The sequence below is a fragment of the Chiloscyllium punctatum genome, chromosome 14 (genome assembly GCF_047496795.1).
Source record: "Chiloscyllium punctatum isolate Juve2018m chromosome 14, sChiPun1.3, whole genome shotgun sequence".
Taxonomy (NCBI): Eukaryota; Metazoa; Chordata; class Chondrichthyes; order Orectolobiformes; family Hemiscylliidae; genus Chiloscyllium; species Chiloscyllium punctatum.
The window spans coordinates 511,882-527,399 of NC_092752.1; the positions used below are offsets into that span (position 1 = coordinate 511,882).

The 15,518-nt window shown below is 42.9% G+C and overlaps 1 protein-coding gene across 1 annotated transcript in view; it reads left to right on the forward strand.

Annotated features, from left to right (window-relative positions):
- The window catches only part of LOC140485524 (diacylglycerol kinase theta), a 176,182-nt gene that overhangs the window by 113,636 nt on the left and 47,028 nt on the right, over positions 1-15,518 (forward strand). Inside the window, 2 exon segments of the mRNA XM_072583703.1 lie at positions 6,265-6,303; positions 7,017-7,132. Coding sequence (XP_072439804.1) covers positions 6,265-6,303; positions 7,017-7,132 — 155 coding nt within the window.

A 15,518-nucleotide genomic window follows, 5' to 3' on the forward strand; every position in this document is an offset into this window, starting at 1 on the left:
AGATTGCAGTGTGCTAATTTGCAAAGGGACCTGGTTGTCCTTGTGCATGAATCGCAGAAGGTTGGTCTACAGATACAAGTAATTAGGAAGGCAAATGGAATTTTGTCCTTCTTTGCTAAAGGGGTTGAGTTTAAAAGTAGACAGGTATTGTTATAGCTGTACAAGGCGCTGGTGAGGCCACACCTGGAGTTCTGTGTGCAGATTTGGTCTCCTTAAGAAAGGATGTACTGGCACTGGAGGGAGTGTAGAGGAGGTTCACTAGGTTGATTCCAGAGTTGAAGGGGTTGGCTTATGAGGAGAGGCTGAGTAGATTGGGATTATATTAATTGGAATTCAGAAAAGTGAGGAGAGATCTTATAGAAACACATAAAATTATAAAGGGAATCGATAACATAGAAAGAGATATGATGTTTCCACTGGCAGGTGAAACTAAGACAAGAGGGCATCGCCTCAAGATTAGAGGAAGCAGGTTTAGAACTGAACTGAGAAGGAACTTCTTCACCCAGGAGGTTATTAATCTATGGAATTCCTTGCCCAGGAAAGTAGTTGATGCTACTTCAGTAATCAGTTTTAAAGCTAAGGTAGATAAGTCTTTGAAAAATAAAGGAATTAAGGGAATGGCGAGAGCGTGGGTAAGTGGAGCTGAGTCCACAAAAACATCAGCCATGATCTTATTGAATGGCAGAGCGGGTTCAAAGGGCTTATGTTCTTGATTACTTTTTGAACACAATGTATTCGTATGGAACTTCCTCACAGGCAGTGAATTGATTCTTCATGAACCCAGGTACACACAAAAACAACTTTGGCCACAAACAAAACCAGAAATTGCTGGAAGAGCTCAGCAGGTCCAGCAGCATCTGTGGAGAGAAATTAGAGTTAAATTTTCAGGTCAAGTGACCCTTCCTCAGATTTCTGCCAGACCTGCTGAGCTTTTCCAGCGCTTTCTGTTTTAATTTCTGATTTACAGCATCTGCAGATCTTTTGGTTTTGTTTTGTAACTTTGGCCAACTATGTTATTTACATAGTAACACCGGATTCATACAGATGTAGAGCAATCCATAACTCCAAGGCAGATGCCTCTATTGATTTTCTGAATTATGTACTGCAGGGCCTAATTTAAGTCACTTTTTGATACATGTGACTTTTATCTTTGGTGCATTGCCTGCGACACATAAACCCAATATATTTACACAAGAATACAAGAAGCCTCAGTGAGTGAAATAACCCTTTAGCACAAACACAGTAACACTCGTCCTATCAGAATCACAATCCTAATGGCGCTAAAGTTTTGATACTGTCATGAGCAGGAAAATATTAAACACTTGCATTCTGTGTGTGTCGATATGATGTGATTAATGTTCAGAGAGTAGTTTATTTATAAAAATTAAATCCTCAATACTTACAGTAGATCGCAAAAAACAATTTATGGCATATGAACCAAACTTAAATCTCACTGTGTGCCTGCAATAATGAAAAATAGTACTGGTAATAAGTTGCATTTGTAGTCAAACATTTAGAACATAGAACAGTACAGCACAGTACAAGCCCTTCGGTCCTCGATGTTCTGCCGACTTTCTATTCTATCTGGGATCAAAGTAACTTACATACCTTTCGTTTTACTACCATCCATGTGCCTATCCAAAAGTCGCTTAAATGTCCCTAGCGTATCTGAGTCTAATGTCACTGCCAGCAGTGCATCCCCTACACCCACCACTTTCTGTGTAAAGAACCAATCTCTGACATCGTCCCTAAACCTTCCTCCAATCACCTTAAAATTATGCCCATCCTCCCATCATAGCTGTTTCTGCCCCGAGAAAAAGTCTCTGGCTGTCCATTCTATCTTTGCCTCATCATCATGTACACAACTAGTGTACAATCAAGTCAACTCTCATCCTTCTTTGCTCCAAGGATAAAGGCCCTAGCTCCCTCGATATTTCTTCATAAGACATGACCTCCAGTCCAGGCAGCATCCTGGTAAATCTCCTCAGCACCCTCTCTAAAGCTTCCATGTCTTTCATATAATGAAGCAACCAGAACTAAACACAATATTCCAGGTGTGGTCTAACTGGGACTCTGTAGAGCTGCAGCATAACTTGGACTCCCCCACCCCAGGGAAAAGACTTTGTCTATTTATCCTGTCCATGCCCCTCATAATTTTGTAAAACTCTATAAGGCCCCCCCCCCCCCCCTCAGTTTCCAACAGTCCAGGGAAACACCCTTTCAAGTTTCAAGTTTCACAACATCTTTCCAATAGGAAGGAGACCAGAATTGCACACAATATTCCAATAGTAGCCTAATCAATGTCCTGTACAGCTGCAACATGACCTCCCAACTCCTGTACTCAATACTCTGACCAATAAAGGAAAGCATACCAAGCGCCGCCTTCACTATCCTATCTACCTGCGACTCCACTTTCAAGGAACTATGAACCCACACTCCAAGGTCCCTTTGTTCAGCAACACTCCCTAGGACCTTACCATTAAGTGTATAAGTCCTGCTAAGATTTGCTTTCCCAAAATGCAACACCTTGCATTTATCTGAATTAAACTCCATCTGCCACATCTCAGCCCATTGGCCCATCTGGTCCATATCATGTTGTAATCTGATGTAACCCTCTTCGCTGTCCACTAAACCTCCAATTTTGGTGTCATCTGCAAACTTACTAACTATATCTCTTATGCTTGCATCCAAATCATTTATGTAAATGACAAAACCTTTAACACTATGGCAGTCCCAGTCTATGTTTGGAAAGTTAAAATCCCCTACCATAACTACTCTATTATTCTTACAGATAGCTGAGATGTCCTTACAAGTTTGTTTCTTAATTTCCCTTTGACTATTGGGAGGGTTATAATACAATCCCAATAAGGTGATCATCCCTTTCTTATTTCTCAGTTCCACCCAAATAACTTTCCTGGATGTATTTCTGGGAATATCCTCCCTTAGCACAGCTGTAATGCTATCCCTTATCAAAAATCCCACTCCCCCTCCTCTCTTGCCTCCCTTTCTATCCTTCCTGTAGCATTTGTATCCTGGAACATTAAGCTGCCAGTCCTGCCCATCCCTGAGCCAGGTTTCTGTAATTGCTATGATATCCCAGTCCCGTGTTCCTAACCATGCCCTGAGTTCATCTGCCTTCCCTGTTAGTCCCCTTGCATTGAAATAAATGCAGTTTAATTTATTAGTCCTACCTTGTCCCTGCCTGCCCTGACTTGTTTGAGTCACTTCTGTTCTCAACTGTACCCGTCTCAGACCGATCTCTTTCCCCACTATCTCCCTGGGTCTCCCCCCCTGACCACCACCACCACCACCTTACTAGTTTAAATCCTCCCAAGCAGTTCTAGCCAATTTCCCTGTCAGTATATTAGTCCCCTTCCAATTTCGGTGCAATCCGTCCTTCTTGTACAGGTCACTTCTACCCCAAAAGAGATTCCAACGATCCAAAAATGTGAATCCTTCTCCCATACACCAGCTCCTCAGCCATGCATTCATCTGGTCTGTCCTCCTATTCCTGCCCTCACTAGCTCGTAGCATTGGAAGTAATTCAGATATTACTACCCTTGAGGACTCCTTTTTAAATTTATGCCTAGCTTTCTGTAATCTCCCTTCAGAATCTCATCCTTTTCCCTTCCTATGTTGTTGGTTCCAATGTGGACAATGACCTCCTGCTGGCCCCTCTCCCCCGTGAGAACATTCTGCACCCTCTTTGAGACATCAGTGATCCTGGCACCAGGGCAACAACACACCCATCCTGCTTTTTCGCTGCTGGCCACAGAAATGTCTGTCTGTACCTCGGACTAGAGAATCCCCTAACACAATTGATCTCTTGGAAGCAGACGTAACCCTTGTTGCATTAGAGCCACTACCAGAAACTTGGCTGTTTGTGCTACATTCCCCTGAGAATCCATCAGCCCTTACATTTTCCAAAACAGTATACCTGTTTGAAATGGGTATATCCACAAAAAACTCCTGCACTAGCTGCCTATCACTCTTACCCTTCCTGGAGTTAACCCATCTATGTGACTATATCTGAGACTTTTCCCCCTTCCTATAACTGCCATCCATCACATACTGTTGCTGTTGCAAATTCCTCATTGCTTCTATCTGTCTCTCCAACCGATCCACTCGATCTGATCAGATTCGCATCCAACAGCATTTATGGCCGATATAATCCGCAGTAACCCTTAAACTCTCTTTAAAGTTCCACATCTGACAAGAAGTACATCTCACTGCAAAGGCCATTTTTGCTCCTTCACAATCTACAGATCCGGAAAATAACACCGTCTTATTCCTCTACAAACACTGCCCAAGGTTAAATTAATAGCTATGGCTTATATTTTAAGTTTAATCAAGAGACTTCTCTCCAAAAACATATAATCAAGAAAGAACCCACTGTACTCACTAATACAGCCTTTCTCTTGGACAGACTTAAAACAACAATTAACTTTTATCTGATTCTGTGCTGTGAACTTCGCCCAACACTTCCTCCAAGATTAGTTGTGAATTTCACTGTTTGTTAATTTTCCGAGATGCACTCCAATGTCCAGCGATACACTAACTCAAACAGCAAAGGCAGTAACTGTGCAGGTTCTCGTTCTCTCTCTCTCTCTCTCTCTCTCTCTCCTGCACTGTCCTCACCATGTGCTTCCTTTGTCTGCTGTTCTCCCTTTTAAAACTTTTCCAAAGTTCCAAAACAATGCAACAGCATATAGAACAGTAATTGCTGCTCCTAGAATTTGAGGAAATCACCTCCAACACCTAAACTACCTCAAAAAAAAAGCAGCTCTTACAGCCAGAAATTTTCCCGTCCTCCATCTTGGATTACCCCATCACGGCTCTTAAACTCAGTTCCACTGCTAATGAAAGCCAACACACCGTATGCCTTCTTCACCACCCTATCAATCTTAATTAGATCTTATTACAAGCAAATCAAACCGTGATAATTTTTCTGAATGGTTTTATTATCTTAAGTGAAAGCAACGATATTTTAGAATGATTGTAATTTTGTAACCATGCTGCTTTTGGTGAAATACAGATTTAGCAGCAAGAATTTAGCTAATTACAGCTTAAATAGAAAAACAAGACGTATACAGCTGTACAGCACAGAAACAGACCCAAACTTAACTAGTCCCAGCTACCTATTCCTGGCCTGTATCCCGCCAAATCTTTCCTATTCATGTACTTAATTAAATGTCTTTTAAATGTTGTAACTGTATGCACATCCACCTCTTACTCAGGAAGTTCATTCCGTACGTGATCCACACTCTGTGTGGGGAAAAAAAAATTGCCCCTCATGTCTTTTTTAAATCTGTCTCCTTTCACTTTAAAAATGTGTCCCATAGTCTTGAAATTCCCCCTCCTAGAGAAAAGACACCTACCATTAACCCTATCTATACCCCACATGTTTTTATGAACCTCTTTAAGGTCACCTCTCAACCTCCTAGCTCCAGTGAACAAAAGTCTCAACTTATTCAGCCTTTCTTTATAACTCAAACCTTCCATGCCCAGCAACATCCAGCTTAATTCTCTTCAAAACCCTCTGGATCTTAATAATATACTTTCTATAAAGGGAAGCTCAAAACTGGACACAGTACTCCAGAACAGGCCTGTTTAACCTCAACATGACTTCCCAACTCCTATACTCAAAGGACTAAAAAATGAAGGCAAGCATGCCAACCGCCGCCTTAACACCCTTCCACCTGTGGTGCAAGTTTCAGAGAATTATGTAACTGAACCCATAGTTCCCTTTGTTCTACAACAGTGCCCAAGGTCCTACCATAAATTTTTAAAATCCTGCCCCAGTTTGTTATACCAAATGTTGTACCTTGTATTGATCCAGATTCTACACCATCTGCCATTTTTCATTTGATCAAGATCCCTTTGTAATCTTAGAAAACCTTCTTCACTGTCTACTATACCACCAATTTTGGCTCGTCTGAAAACTTCCTAACCATGTCTTCTATATTCTCATCCAAATCATTTATATGAGGACCTAGAACTGATCCCTGTGGAACACCCCTTGGGACATGCCTCCAATCTGAAAGGCAGCCATCCGCCATCACTCTATCTCCTGCTGTAAAGCCAATTATGTATACAGTTGGCAAGCTCAGAGTTTTTGTGGCTTGATTAATTTGAACTCTGGAGTGTTTGTTCATTGGCACAAGGTTATCTGTCTTAATTTTATGTTTGTGGTTTCTGCTGTGCAATAGAATGAGTTTAGTTCTTTATGAAAGTAAACTGAAATAAATCTGTTTCTTTCCCCAGGGAATTTGGTATCATTTGGTTATGTTTACATGGACCAAGGTATGTTGATACAGTATTTATTGTGTATTTATTACCAAAAAACCCAGAATGAATAGAATTTGTTTGCTTAAAGATTAAATACTGAATTGCAACAGAGATCTCTGAATGTATATCTAAGTACACAAGTTGTTACATTTGTTGTTTAACAACCATATTCATTGACTCTAAGTAGTAGAGATTCTGCTCTCTTGTATTAGTCAAGATTAGAGTGGTACTGAAAATGCACTGCAGGTCAGGCAGCATCCGAGGAGCTGGAAAATTGGCTTTGGGCAGGAGCCCTTCATCATGAATGATTCCTGATGAAGGGCACCTGCCCGAAACACCAATTTTCCTGTTCCTCCGATGCTGCTTGACCTGCTGTGCACTTCCTGCACCACTCTAATCTTGACTCTAATCTTCAGCATTTGTAGTCCTCACTTTCGCCCATTGCATTAGTCAAGTCAAATGTAAAGTAATTTTGTTGAATACCACTGCGCTGTTGGAAATAAAACTGCTTTCCCACCTGATTTGTCATTGAATTCTTACCATACTATTTTTTGATTTATATCTCTAGCTTTGTTTTGGCTGTTGCTGTCTTCCTGAGTTCACTGTGACTTTGATAGTTGATTATATTCATAATTGAGTCATGATTCTCAAAGTGGAGATGGAAACTGTATTTTCTGTGGTAAGCATGTGTTAGATGCTTTCTGACCCTAACTTATTGTTTATTTCAGGTGCTGTAGTGCTGGAATTCTCATGTTTTGATGAAGCAGAGAGGATTTATACACAAGTTAAAGATACTACTGTCAATGACAGACACCTCACAACAGTTATAATCCCAGTCATTGAGGTAAATTCCTGAAAAGCTTTTTATAAGCTAATTGGGTAAATGGAGGGTAAATGGAACAATTAACTTCTGACATTTTGCTTTCCGTCCAATGCTAAGTGTAAGATAAAATCTCATTGCCCCCAGTGACAGTGCAAAAATTAGGTTTTGCTTACATGCTTCTTTCATCCAATTAATGATTTAGTGCTTTATTCAAAGGAGAGCCTCAATACTGCCCTTCCAAACAGGTAAAGCAATGCTTCAGCACACTGACACTGAGTATCACTCCCTCAAGGCTGACTGTCCGATGCTAGCATTCCTTCTTTACTGACTTTCCAATTGTGCGGCACTTTGTCAGTATGACTTCAAACACCATCTCCATTGCCCCATGAACCAAATAGCACCTCTGCTGATCCAGTCCTCTGGCAGAGCAATACTCATTTAGTGTGACACTCTCTCAGTATGGACCCTTCTTTAATGTCATAGAATCATAAAGATATATAGCATGGAAACAGACCATTCGGTCCAACCTGTCCATGCTGACCAGACATCCCAACCCAATCTAGTCCCACCTGCCAGCACCTGGCCCATATCCTTCCAAATCCTTCCTATTCATATATCCATCCAAATGCCTCTTAAATGTTGCAATTGTACCAGCCTCCACCACTTCCTCTGGCAGTTCATTCCATACCCGTACCACCCTCTGTGTGAAAAGGTTGCCTCTTAGGTCTCTTTTATATCTTTCTCTTCTTATCCTAAACCTATGTCCTCTAGTTCTGGACTCCCTGACCCCAGGGAAAAGACTTTGCCTATTTACCCAATCCATGCCCCTCATAATTTTGTAAACCTCTGTATGGGCACCCCTCAGCCTCCAACACACCAGGGAAAACAGCCCCAGTCTGTTCAGTCTCTCCTTATAGCTCAAATCCTCCAACCCTGGCAACATCCTTGAAATTTTTTTCTGAACCCTTTCAAGTTTCACAACATCTTTCCCATAGAAAGGAGACCAGAATTGCATGCAATGTTCCAACAGTGGCCTAACCAATGTCCTGTACAGCTGCAACATGACCTCTCAACTCCTATACTCAGTACTCTGACCAATAAAGGAAAGCATACCAAACACCACCTTCACTATCCTACCTATCTGCGACTCCACTTTCAAGGAGCTATGATCCTGCACTCCAAGGTCTCTTTGTTCAGCAACACTCCCTAGGACCTTACCATAAAGTGTATAAGTCTTGCTAAGATTTGTTTTCCCTAAATGCAGCACCTCGCATTTATCTGAATTAAACTCCATCTGCCACATCTCAGCCCATTGGCCCATCTGGTCCATATCATGTTGTAATCTGATGTAACCCTCTTCGCTGTCCACTAAACCTCCAATTTAGGTGTCATCTGCAAACTTACTAACTATACCTCTTATGCTCGCATCCAAATCATTTATGTAAATGACAAAAAGTAGAGGACCCAGCACCAATCCTTGTGGCACTCCACTGGTCACAGGCCTCCAGTCTGAAAAACAACCCTCCACCACCACACTCTGTCTTCTACCTTTGAGCCAGTTCTGTATCCAAATGGCTAGTTCTCCCTGTATTCTATGAGATCTAACCTTGCTAATCAGTCTCCCATGGGGAACCTTGTCAAATGACTTACTGAAGTCCATATACATCACATCTACTGCTCTGTCCTCATCAACCTTCTTTGTTATTTCTTCAAAAAACTCAATCAAGGTTGTGAGACATGATTTCCCACGCACAAAGCCATGTTGACTATCCCTAATCAGTCCTTGCTTTTCCAAATACATGTACATCCTGTCCCTCAGGATTCCTTCCAACAACTTGCCCACCACTGAGATCAGGCTCACTGGTGTATGATTTCCTGGCTTGACCTTACCACCCTTCTTAAACAGTGGCATGATGTTACCCAACCTCCAGTCTTCCGGCACCTCACTTGTGACCATCGATGATGCAAATATCTCAGCGAGAGGCCCAACAATCACTTCCCTAGCTTCCAGTTCAAAGCTTCCTCAGTACTGACTCTCCTTCAGCGTGGTGGTCCAACCATACTGAAGCAAACCTTGAATGCTGGAAAAATTCAGGAGGACTCTGATCAGATCAGATTTCCAGCATACATAGTATTTTGTTTTTATCCCTCAGTACTGATCCCCACTCAGTGTGAGACTGTCTCAGTACTGATTCCCTTCAGCGTGAGACTACCTCTGTACTGACCCTTTGACAGGAAACCTGATGAAGAGTTTATGCCCGAAAGTCAATTTTCCTGCTCCTCGGATGCTGCCTGACCTCCTGTGCTTTTCCAGCACCACATTCTCAACAAAGTTTATTTGGAAGCACTAGCTTTTGGAGCACTGCTCTTTCATCAGGCAACTTCAAAGTTATATGGTTGCTGTTAGGCAAGCTTTCCTGAAGAAGGGCTTATGCCCGAAACGTCGATTGTCCTGCTCCTTGGATGCTGCCTGGCCTGCTGTGTTTTTCCAGCGTCACATTTTTCAAGGCTAGCTTGCTATTCAGGGTGTTTTTTTAAAATATTTTTAATGAAATTAAATTTCAGTATCTGCTATGGTGGAATGCATGTCACTGGAACATTAACCTGGATTTCTGGATTGCTAGCCTATTGAAATTATCACTGGACCAGTGTCTCCCACCATCATCCAGTCAGTGACACTAAAAGAATGGGGATATATTTCCAAATCAGGATGGTGAATGGCGTGGTTGGAATAACTACTGGTGGTGTTCCCTTGTATTTTCTTTCGTTGTTCTTCTAGATGGAAGTAGTCATGCTAAGGTGTTGTCTAAGGATCTCCAGAGAATACATCTTGTAAATGAAATACTCAGCTGCTACTACTGAGCGTTAGCGGTGGAGAAAGTGAATGTTTATGCATTTCATGCCAGTAGTCTGTTTTGTCCTGGATGGTGTCAATGTTCAGAGAGTCATAGAGATGTACAGCATGGAATCAGACCCTTCAGTCCAACCCGTCCATGCTGATCAGATATCCCAACCCAATCTAGTCCCACTTGCCAGCACCCGGCCCATATCCTTCCAACCTCTTCTTATTCATTTAGCCATCCAAATGCCTTTTAAATGTTGCAATTGTGCTAGCCTCCACCACTTCCTCTGGCAGCTCATTCCATACATGTACCACCCTCTCTGTGAAAGAATTGCCCCTTAGGTCTCTTTTATCTTTTTCCCCTCTCACCCTACACTCCCCACCTCTTCCTCAGCTACATTGATGACTGCATTGGCGCCACATCGTGCTCCCGCGAGGAGGTTGAGCAATTCATCAACTTCACCAACACATTCCACCCTGACCTTAAATTTACCTGGACCATCTCTGACACCTCCCTCCCCTTCCTGGACCTCTCCATCTCCATTAATGATGACCGACTTGACACTGACATTTTTTTACAAACCCACCGACTCCCATAGCTACCTGGATTACACCTCTTCCCACCCTACCTCTTGCAAAAATGCCACCCCGTATTCCCAATTCCTCCGCCTCCACCGGATCTGCTCCCAGGAGGACCAGTTCCACCACAGAACACACCAGATGGCCTCCTTCTTTAGAGACCGCAATTTCCCTTCCCACGTGGTTAAAGATGCCCTCCAACGCATCTCGTCTACATCCCGCACCTCTGCCCTCAGACCCCACCCCTCCAACCGTAACAAGGACAGAACACCCCTGGTGCTCACCTTCCACCCTACCAACTTTCGCATAAACCAAATCATCTGCCGACATTTCCGCCACCTCCAAATAGATCCCACTACCAGGGATATATTTCCCTTTCCGCCTTCCGCAAAGACCGTTCCCTCCGCGACTACCTGGTCAGGTCCACACCCCCAAACAACCCACCCTCCAAACCTGGCACTTTCCCCTGCCACCGCAGGAACTGAACTGTAAAACCTGCGCCCACACCTCCTCCCTCACCTCTATCCAAGGCCCTAAAGGAGCCTTCCACATCCATCAAAATTTTACTTGCACATCCACTAATATCATTTATTGTATCCGTTGCTCCCGATGCGGTCTCCTCTACATTGGGGAGACTGGGCGCATCCTAGCAGAACGCTTTAGGGAACATCTCTGGGACACCCGCACCAATCAACCACACCGCCCTGTGGCCCAATATTTCAACTCCCCCTCCCACTCTGCCGAGGACATGGAGGTCCTGGGCCTCCTTCACCGCCGCTCCCTCACCACCAGATGCCTGGAGGAAGAACGCCTCATCTTCCGCCTCGGAACACTTCAACCCCAGTGCATCAATGTGGACTTCAACAGTTTCCTCATTTCCCCTTCCCCCACCTCACCCTAGTTCTAAACTTCCAGCTCAGTAACTGTCCCCATGACTTGTCCGGACTTGTCCTACCTGCCTATCTCCTTTTCCACCTATCCACTCCACCCTCTCCTCCTTGATCTATCACCTTCATCCCCTCCCCCACTCACCCATTGTACTCTATGCTACTTTCTCCCCACCCCCACCCTCCTCTAGCTTATCTGTCCACGCTTCAGGCTCACTGCCTTTATTCCTGATGAAGGGCTTTTGCCCAAAACGTCGATTTCGAAGCTACTTGGAGGCTGCCTGAACTGCTGTGCTCTTCCAGCACCACTAATCCTAAACCTATGTCCTCTAGTTCACGACTCCCCCCACCCAGGGAAAAGACTTTGTCTATTTATCTATGCCCCTTATGATTTTTTGTCAACCCCTAAATTGTCACCCCTCAACCTCCGATGCTCCAGGGAAAACAGCCCCAGCCTGTTCAGCCTATCCCTGTGGCTCAAATCCTCCATCCCTGGCAACATCCTTGTAAATCTTTTCTGAACCCTTTCAAGTTTCACAACATCTTTCCGATAGGAAGGAGACCAGAATTGTGCGCAGTATTCCAACAGTGGCCTAACCTGGCTGTACTTATCCAGGCAAGCGGGGAGTATTTTTTGCACTCCTGATCTGTGCCTTGTAAATGGTGAACAGGCTTTTTGCCAGTAAGGATGTAAATTACTGCAGAATTCCTAGCATCTGACCTGCTCTTGTAGCCGGAGTATTTACATGGCTAGTTCAGTCAATTTCTGATCAATACTAACCCACCGGGTGTTGATAGTGGAGGATTCAATTATAGTACTGTCATTGAATTTCAGAGTGATGGTTAGGTTCTCTCACCGGAGGTGCCCTTTGCCTGGTATTTCTGTGTTATGAATGTTAATGGCCACTTGTTAGCCCAAAACTGATATTATCCAGGTCTTTGCTGCGTTTGGACAAACTTCAATATCTGAGGAGTCTCAAATTCTGCAATCATCGGTGAACCTCACTACTTTTGACCTTAAGCGGGAAGATTATTGATAAAGCAGTTGAAGATGGTTAGGTCTCAAATACCCTTCGAGGAAATCCTTGGAATTGGCCTGTAATTGAGATGACTGAGCTCTAACAACCACATCTTAATTGCTTTATGCAATATACGACTCCTACCAGCAGAAAGGTTTCCCCAGATTCCCATTGACATTACTTTTTCCAGGGCTTGTTAATACCACTTCCAGTCAAATGTGGCCTTGATGTCAAGGGCAGTTAGCCTCACCTCATCTCTGGAATTCAGTTGTTTTGATCATGTTTGAACCAAGGCTTTAATGTGGCTGGGAGCTGAGTGACCCTGGTAGAATCTAAACTGAGTGTCAATGAGCAGATTATTGTTAAGCAAGTGCTGCTTGATAGCACTGTTGATGACCCTTCCCAACATCTTTACTGATGATTGAAAATAGGTTGGGAGGGCAGTAATTAGCTGGGTGAGATCTGTACAGCTTTTTGTACACAAGGCATACCTGGACAATTTTCCATATTGTTTGGTAGATGCCAATGTTGTAGTTCTACTAGAAGAATATTGTCACGGCCCATTACCTTTGCAGTATTCAGTGCATTCAACCATTTTTTAATATCACTCATTGAGTGAATTGAATTGTTTGAAGACTGGCATCAGTTTTGCTGGTGACTTGTGGAGGAGGTCAAGAGGATCATCTACTCAGCACATCTGGCTTAGGATTGTTGCGGATGCTTCAGTTCTGTTTTTCACGTTGAAATGCTAGGCCACTCTGAAGAAGGGTCACTAGACCTGAAACATTAACTCTGTTTTCAATCCACAACTGCTGCCAGACCTGCTGTGTTTTTTCCAGCTGTTTCTGTTTTTGTATCTAAACTGCACCGCTAAAAGCTCTTTGTTAGTGGTGTTATTTGAAACTCGACAAAGATTCTAATATTAACACCTCCTGTTTCCCCTCTGAATCTGAAAATATTGTGTGACTGTCAGTAATTTGGTCTCACCAGCAGAAGCTCAACATGAAGGAACTGACAGAAGTCAACCTGTTCTATTTGCTGAATCCGTACCCTTGACCTAAGGGGTAGTGTTCCTTTGTCACCTTTTTTCCCCAAACCTGTCTTAACCTATCTCTGAATTTTTGGGACTAAGAGGATGCAGTTGAATTCTACAGAACAGTTCAGTTGATCGTCAGTTTTACCACTTGTATAAAAAAAAGTTTATTTGTAAACTGTATTTTAGTTTGTTGAGGAAACATTTTGAAAGCCCCTTTTGTTTAGATAACAGTTTTAAAAAAGTAACAAATTAGGCATTTTGATGATTAAATAAAGCGCTTACAGTATGGCTTATAGAGTAGTGGGCTTGATGACCAATGGACTGTTCCCATCAGGATCATAGGAACAGGAGTAGTCCATTCAGCCCCTCAAGACTGTTCCACCATTCAATGAGATCTATAGCTGATCTATAGCCTAATTCCATACATTTGGCCCTTATCCCTTAATACCATCGCTTAACAAAAAGTTATCTGTTTCATATTTAAAGTTAACAACTGATCCTGTGTCCATTGCCATTTGTGGAAGATAATTCAAAACATCAGCCAGCCTTTGTATATCAAAGTGCTTCCTAACATCTCTCCTGAATGGTCTGGCCCTAATTCGCACAATATGCTCCCTACTTCTAGAATCCCCAACCAATGGAAGTAGTTTATCTTTATCCTGTTAATATCTTGGAGACTTTGATCAGATCACCCCTTAATCTTCTAAATTCTAGAGTATAACTTCTCCTTAAAGCTTAAATCCTGAAGTTATCATTCTTGCTGCACTCTCTCCAAGGTTATATCCTTGCTGAGGTGTGGTGCCCAGATCTGCTCACAGTACGTCCAATCAGGGTTTTGTATAACTGAAGCATGATTTCTGCATCCTTGCATTCCAGCCCTCTCAATATAAAGCATTCCTGTTCATGATATTTTAAAGATTTATGCACCTGAACCACCAAGTCTCTTTGGCTATCCAGTGTGTTTAACTTCATACTACCTAGAAAATACAATGATCTATCCTTTAAGGAAAAGCCGTCAGCATTCTCAGAGACCCATCCCACCCTGGCAGTGCTTTTCTACAACCTCTACCATCGGGGACAAGATACAAAAGCCTGAACATGCACCAGCCGATTTCGAAACAGTTTCTACCCTACTGTTGTTAGAATACTGAATGGACTCACAAACTCTTAGCATTCACCCGTACCTGTGTTTTGGTTTTTGCTGCTGTTTACCTATTATTTACTTTATCACTGCTATTTAACTATGTGATCTGCCTGAATTGCTTGCAAGACAAAGCTTTTCACTGTGCCTCAGTACATGTGGGTGGCACGGTGGCACAGTGGTTAGCACTGCTGCCTCACAGCGCCAGAGACCTGGGTTCAATTCCCGCCTCAGGCGACTGACTGTGTGGAGTTTGCATGTTCTCCCCGGGTCTGCGTGGGTTTCCTCTGGGTGCTCCGGTTTCCTCCCACAGCACCAAAGATGTGCAGGTCAGGTGAATTGGCCATGCTAAATTGCTCGTAGTGTTAGGTAAAGGGTAAATGTAGATGTAGGGGTATGGGTGGGTTACGCTTCGGCGGGGCGGTGTGGACTTGTTGGGCCGAAGGGCCTGTTTCCACGCTGTAAGTAATCTAATCTAATCTAATGTGACAATCAGTTCAATTCAATTCATTTCAATTTTTTCAGTCCAAAATAGATAACCTCTCCCTTGTTTACATTGAACTCCCATCTGCCATGGTTTTGTCTATTTGCTTAGTCTATCAATATTGTTACGATGTGGAGGCTGAATATTAAAACCTTTGCAGTCTGTTAATTAAAACCAAATACCCGGAAAAACTCACCTTGCCTCATAATCTGTTAAAAGTATGAGGGAGTGAAAAAGAGCTCCTAATTTCCACTGTTTAAAGAAAAGTAGCAATTTATTTTCCTAACAGAACATTAATCAAAACGTAGTAACAAATCTAACTCCCTTTTTCTTAATTAATTACTATCTGACCTCAACTCTATAAAATGCTGCTCCAATAACACCATTGTTCAACATTACATTAACTTAATCTCAAGTCT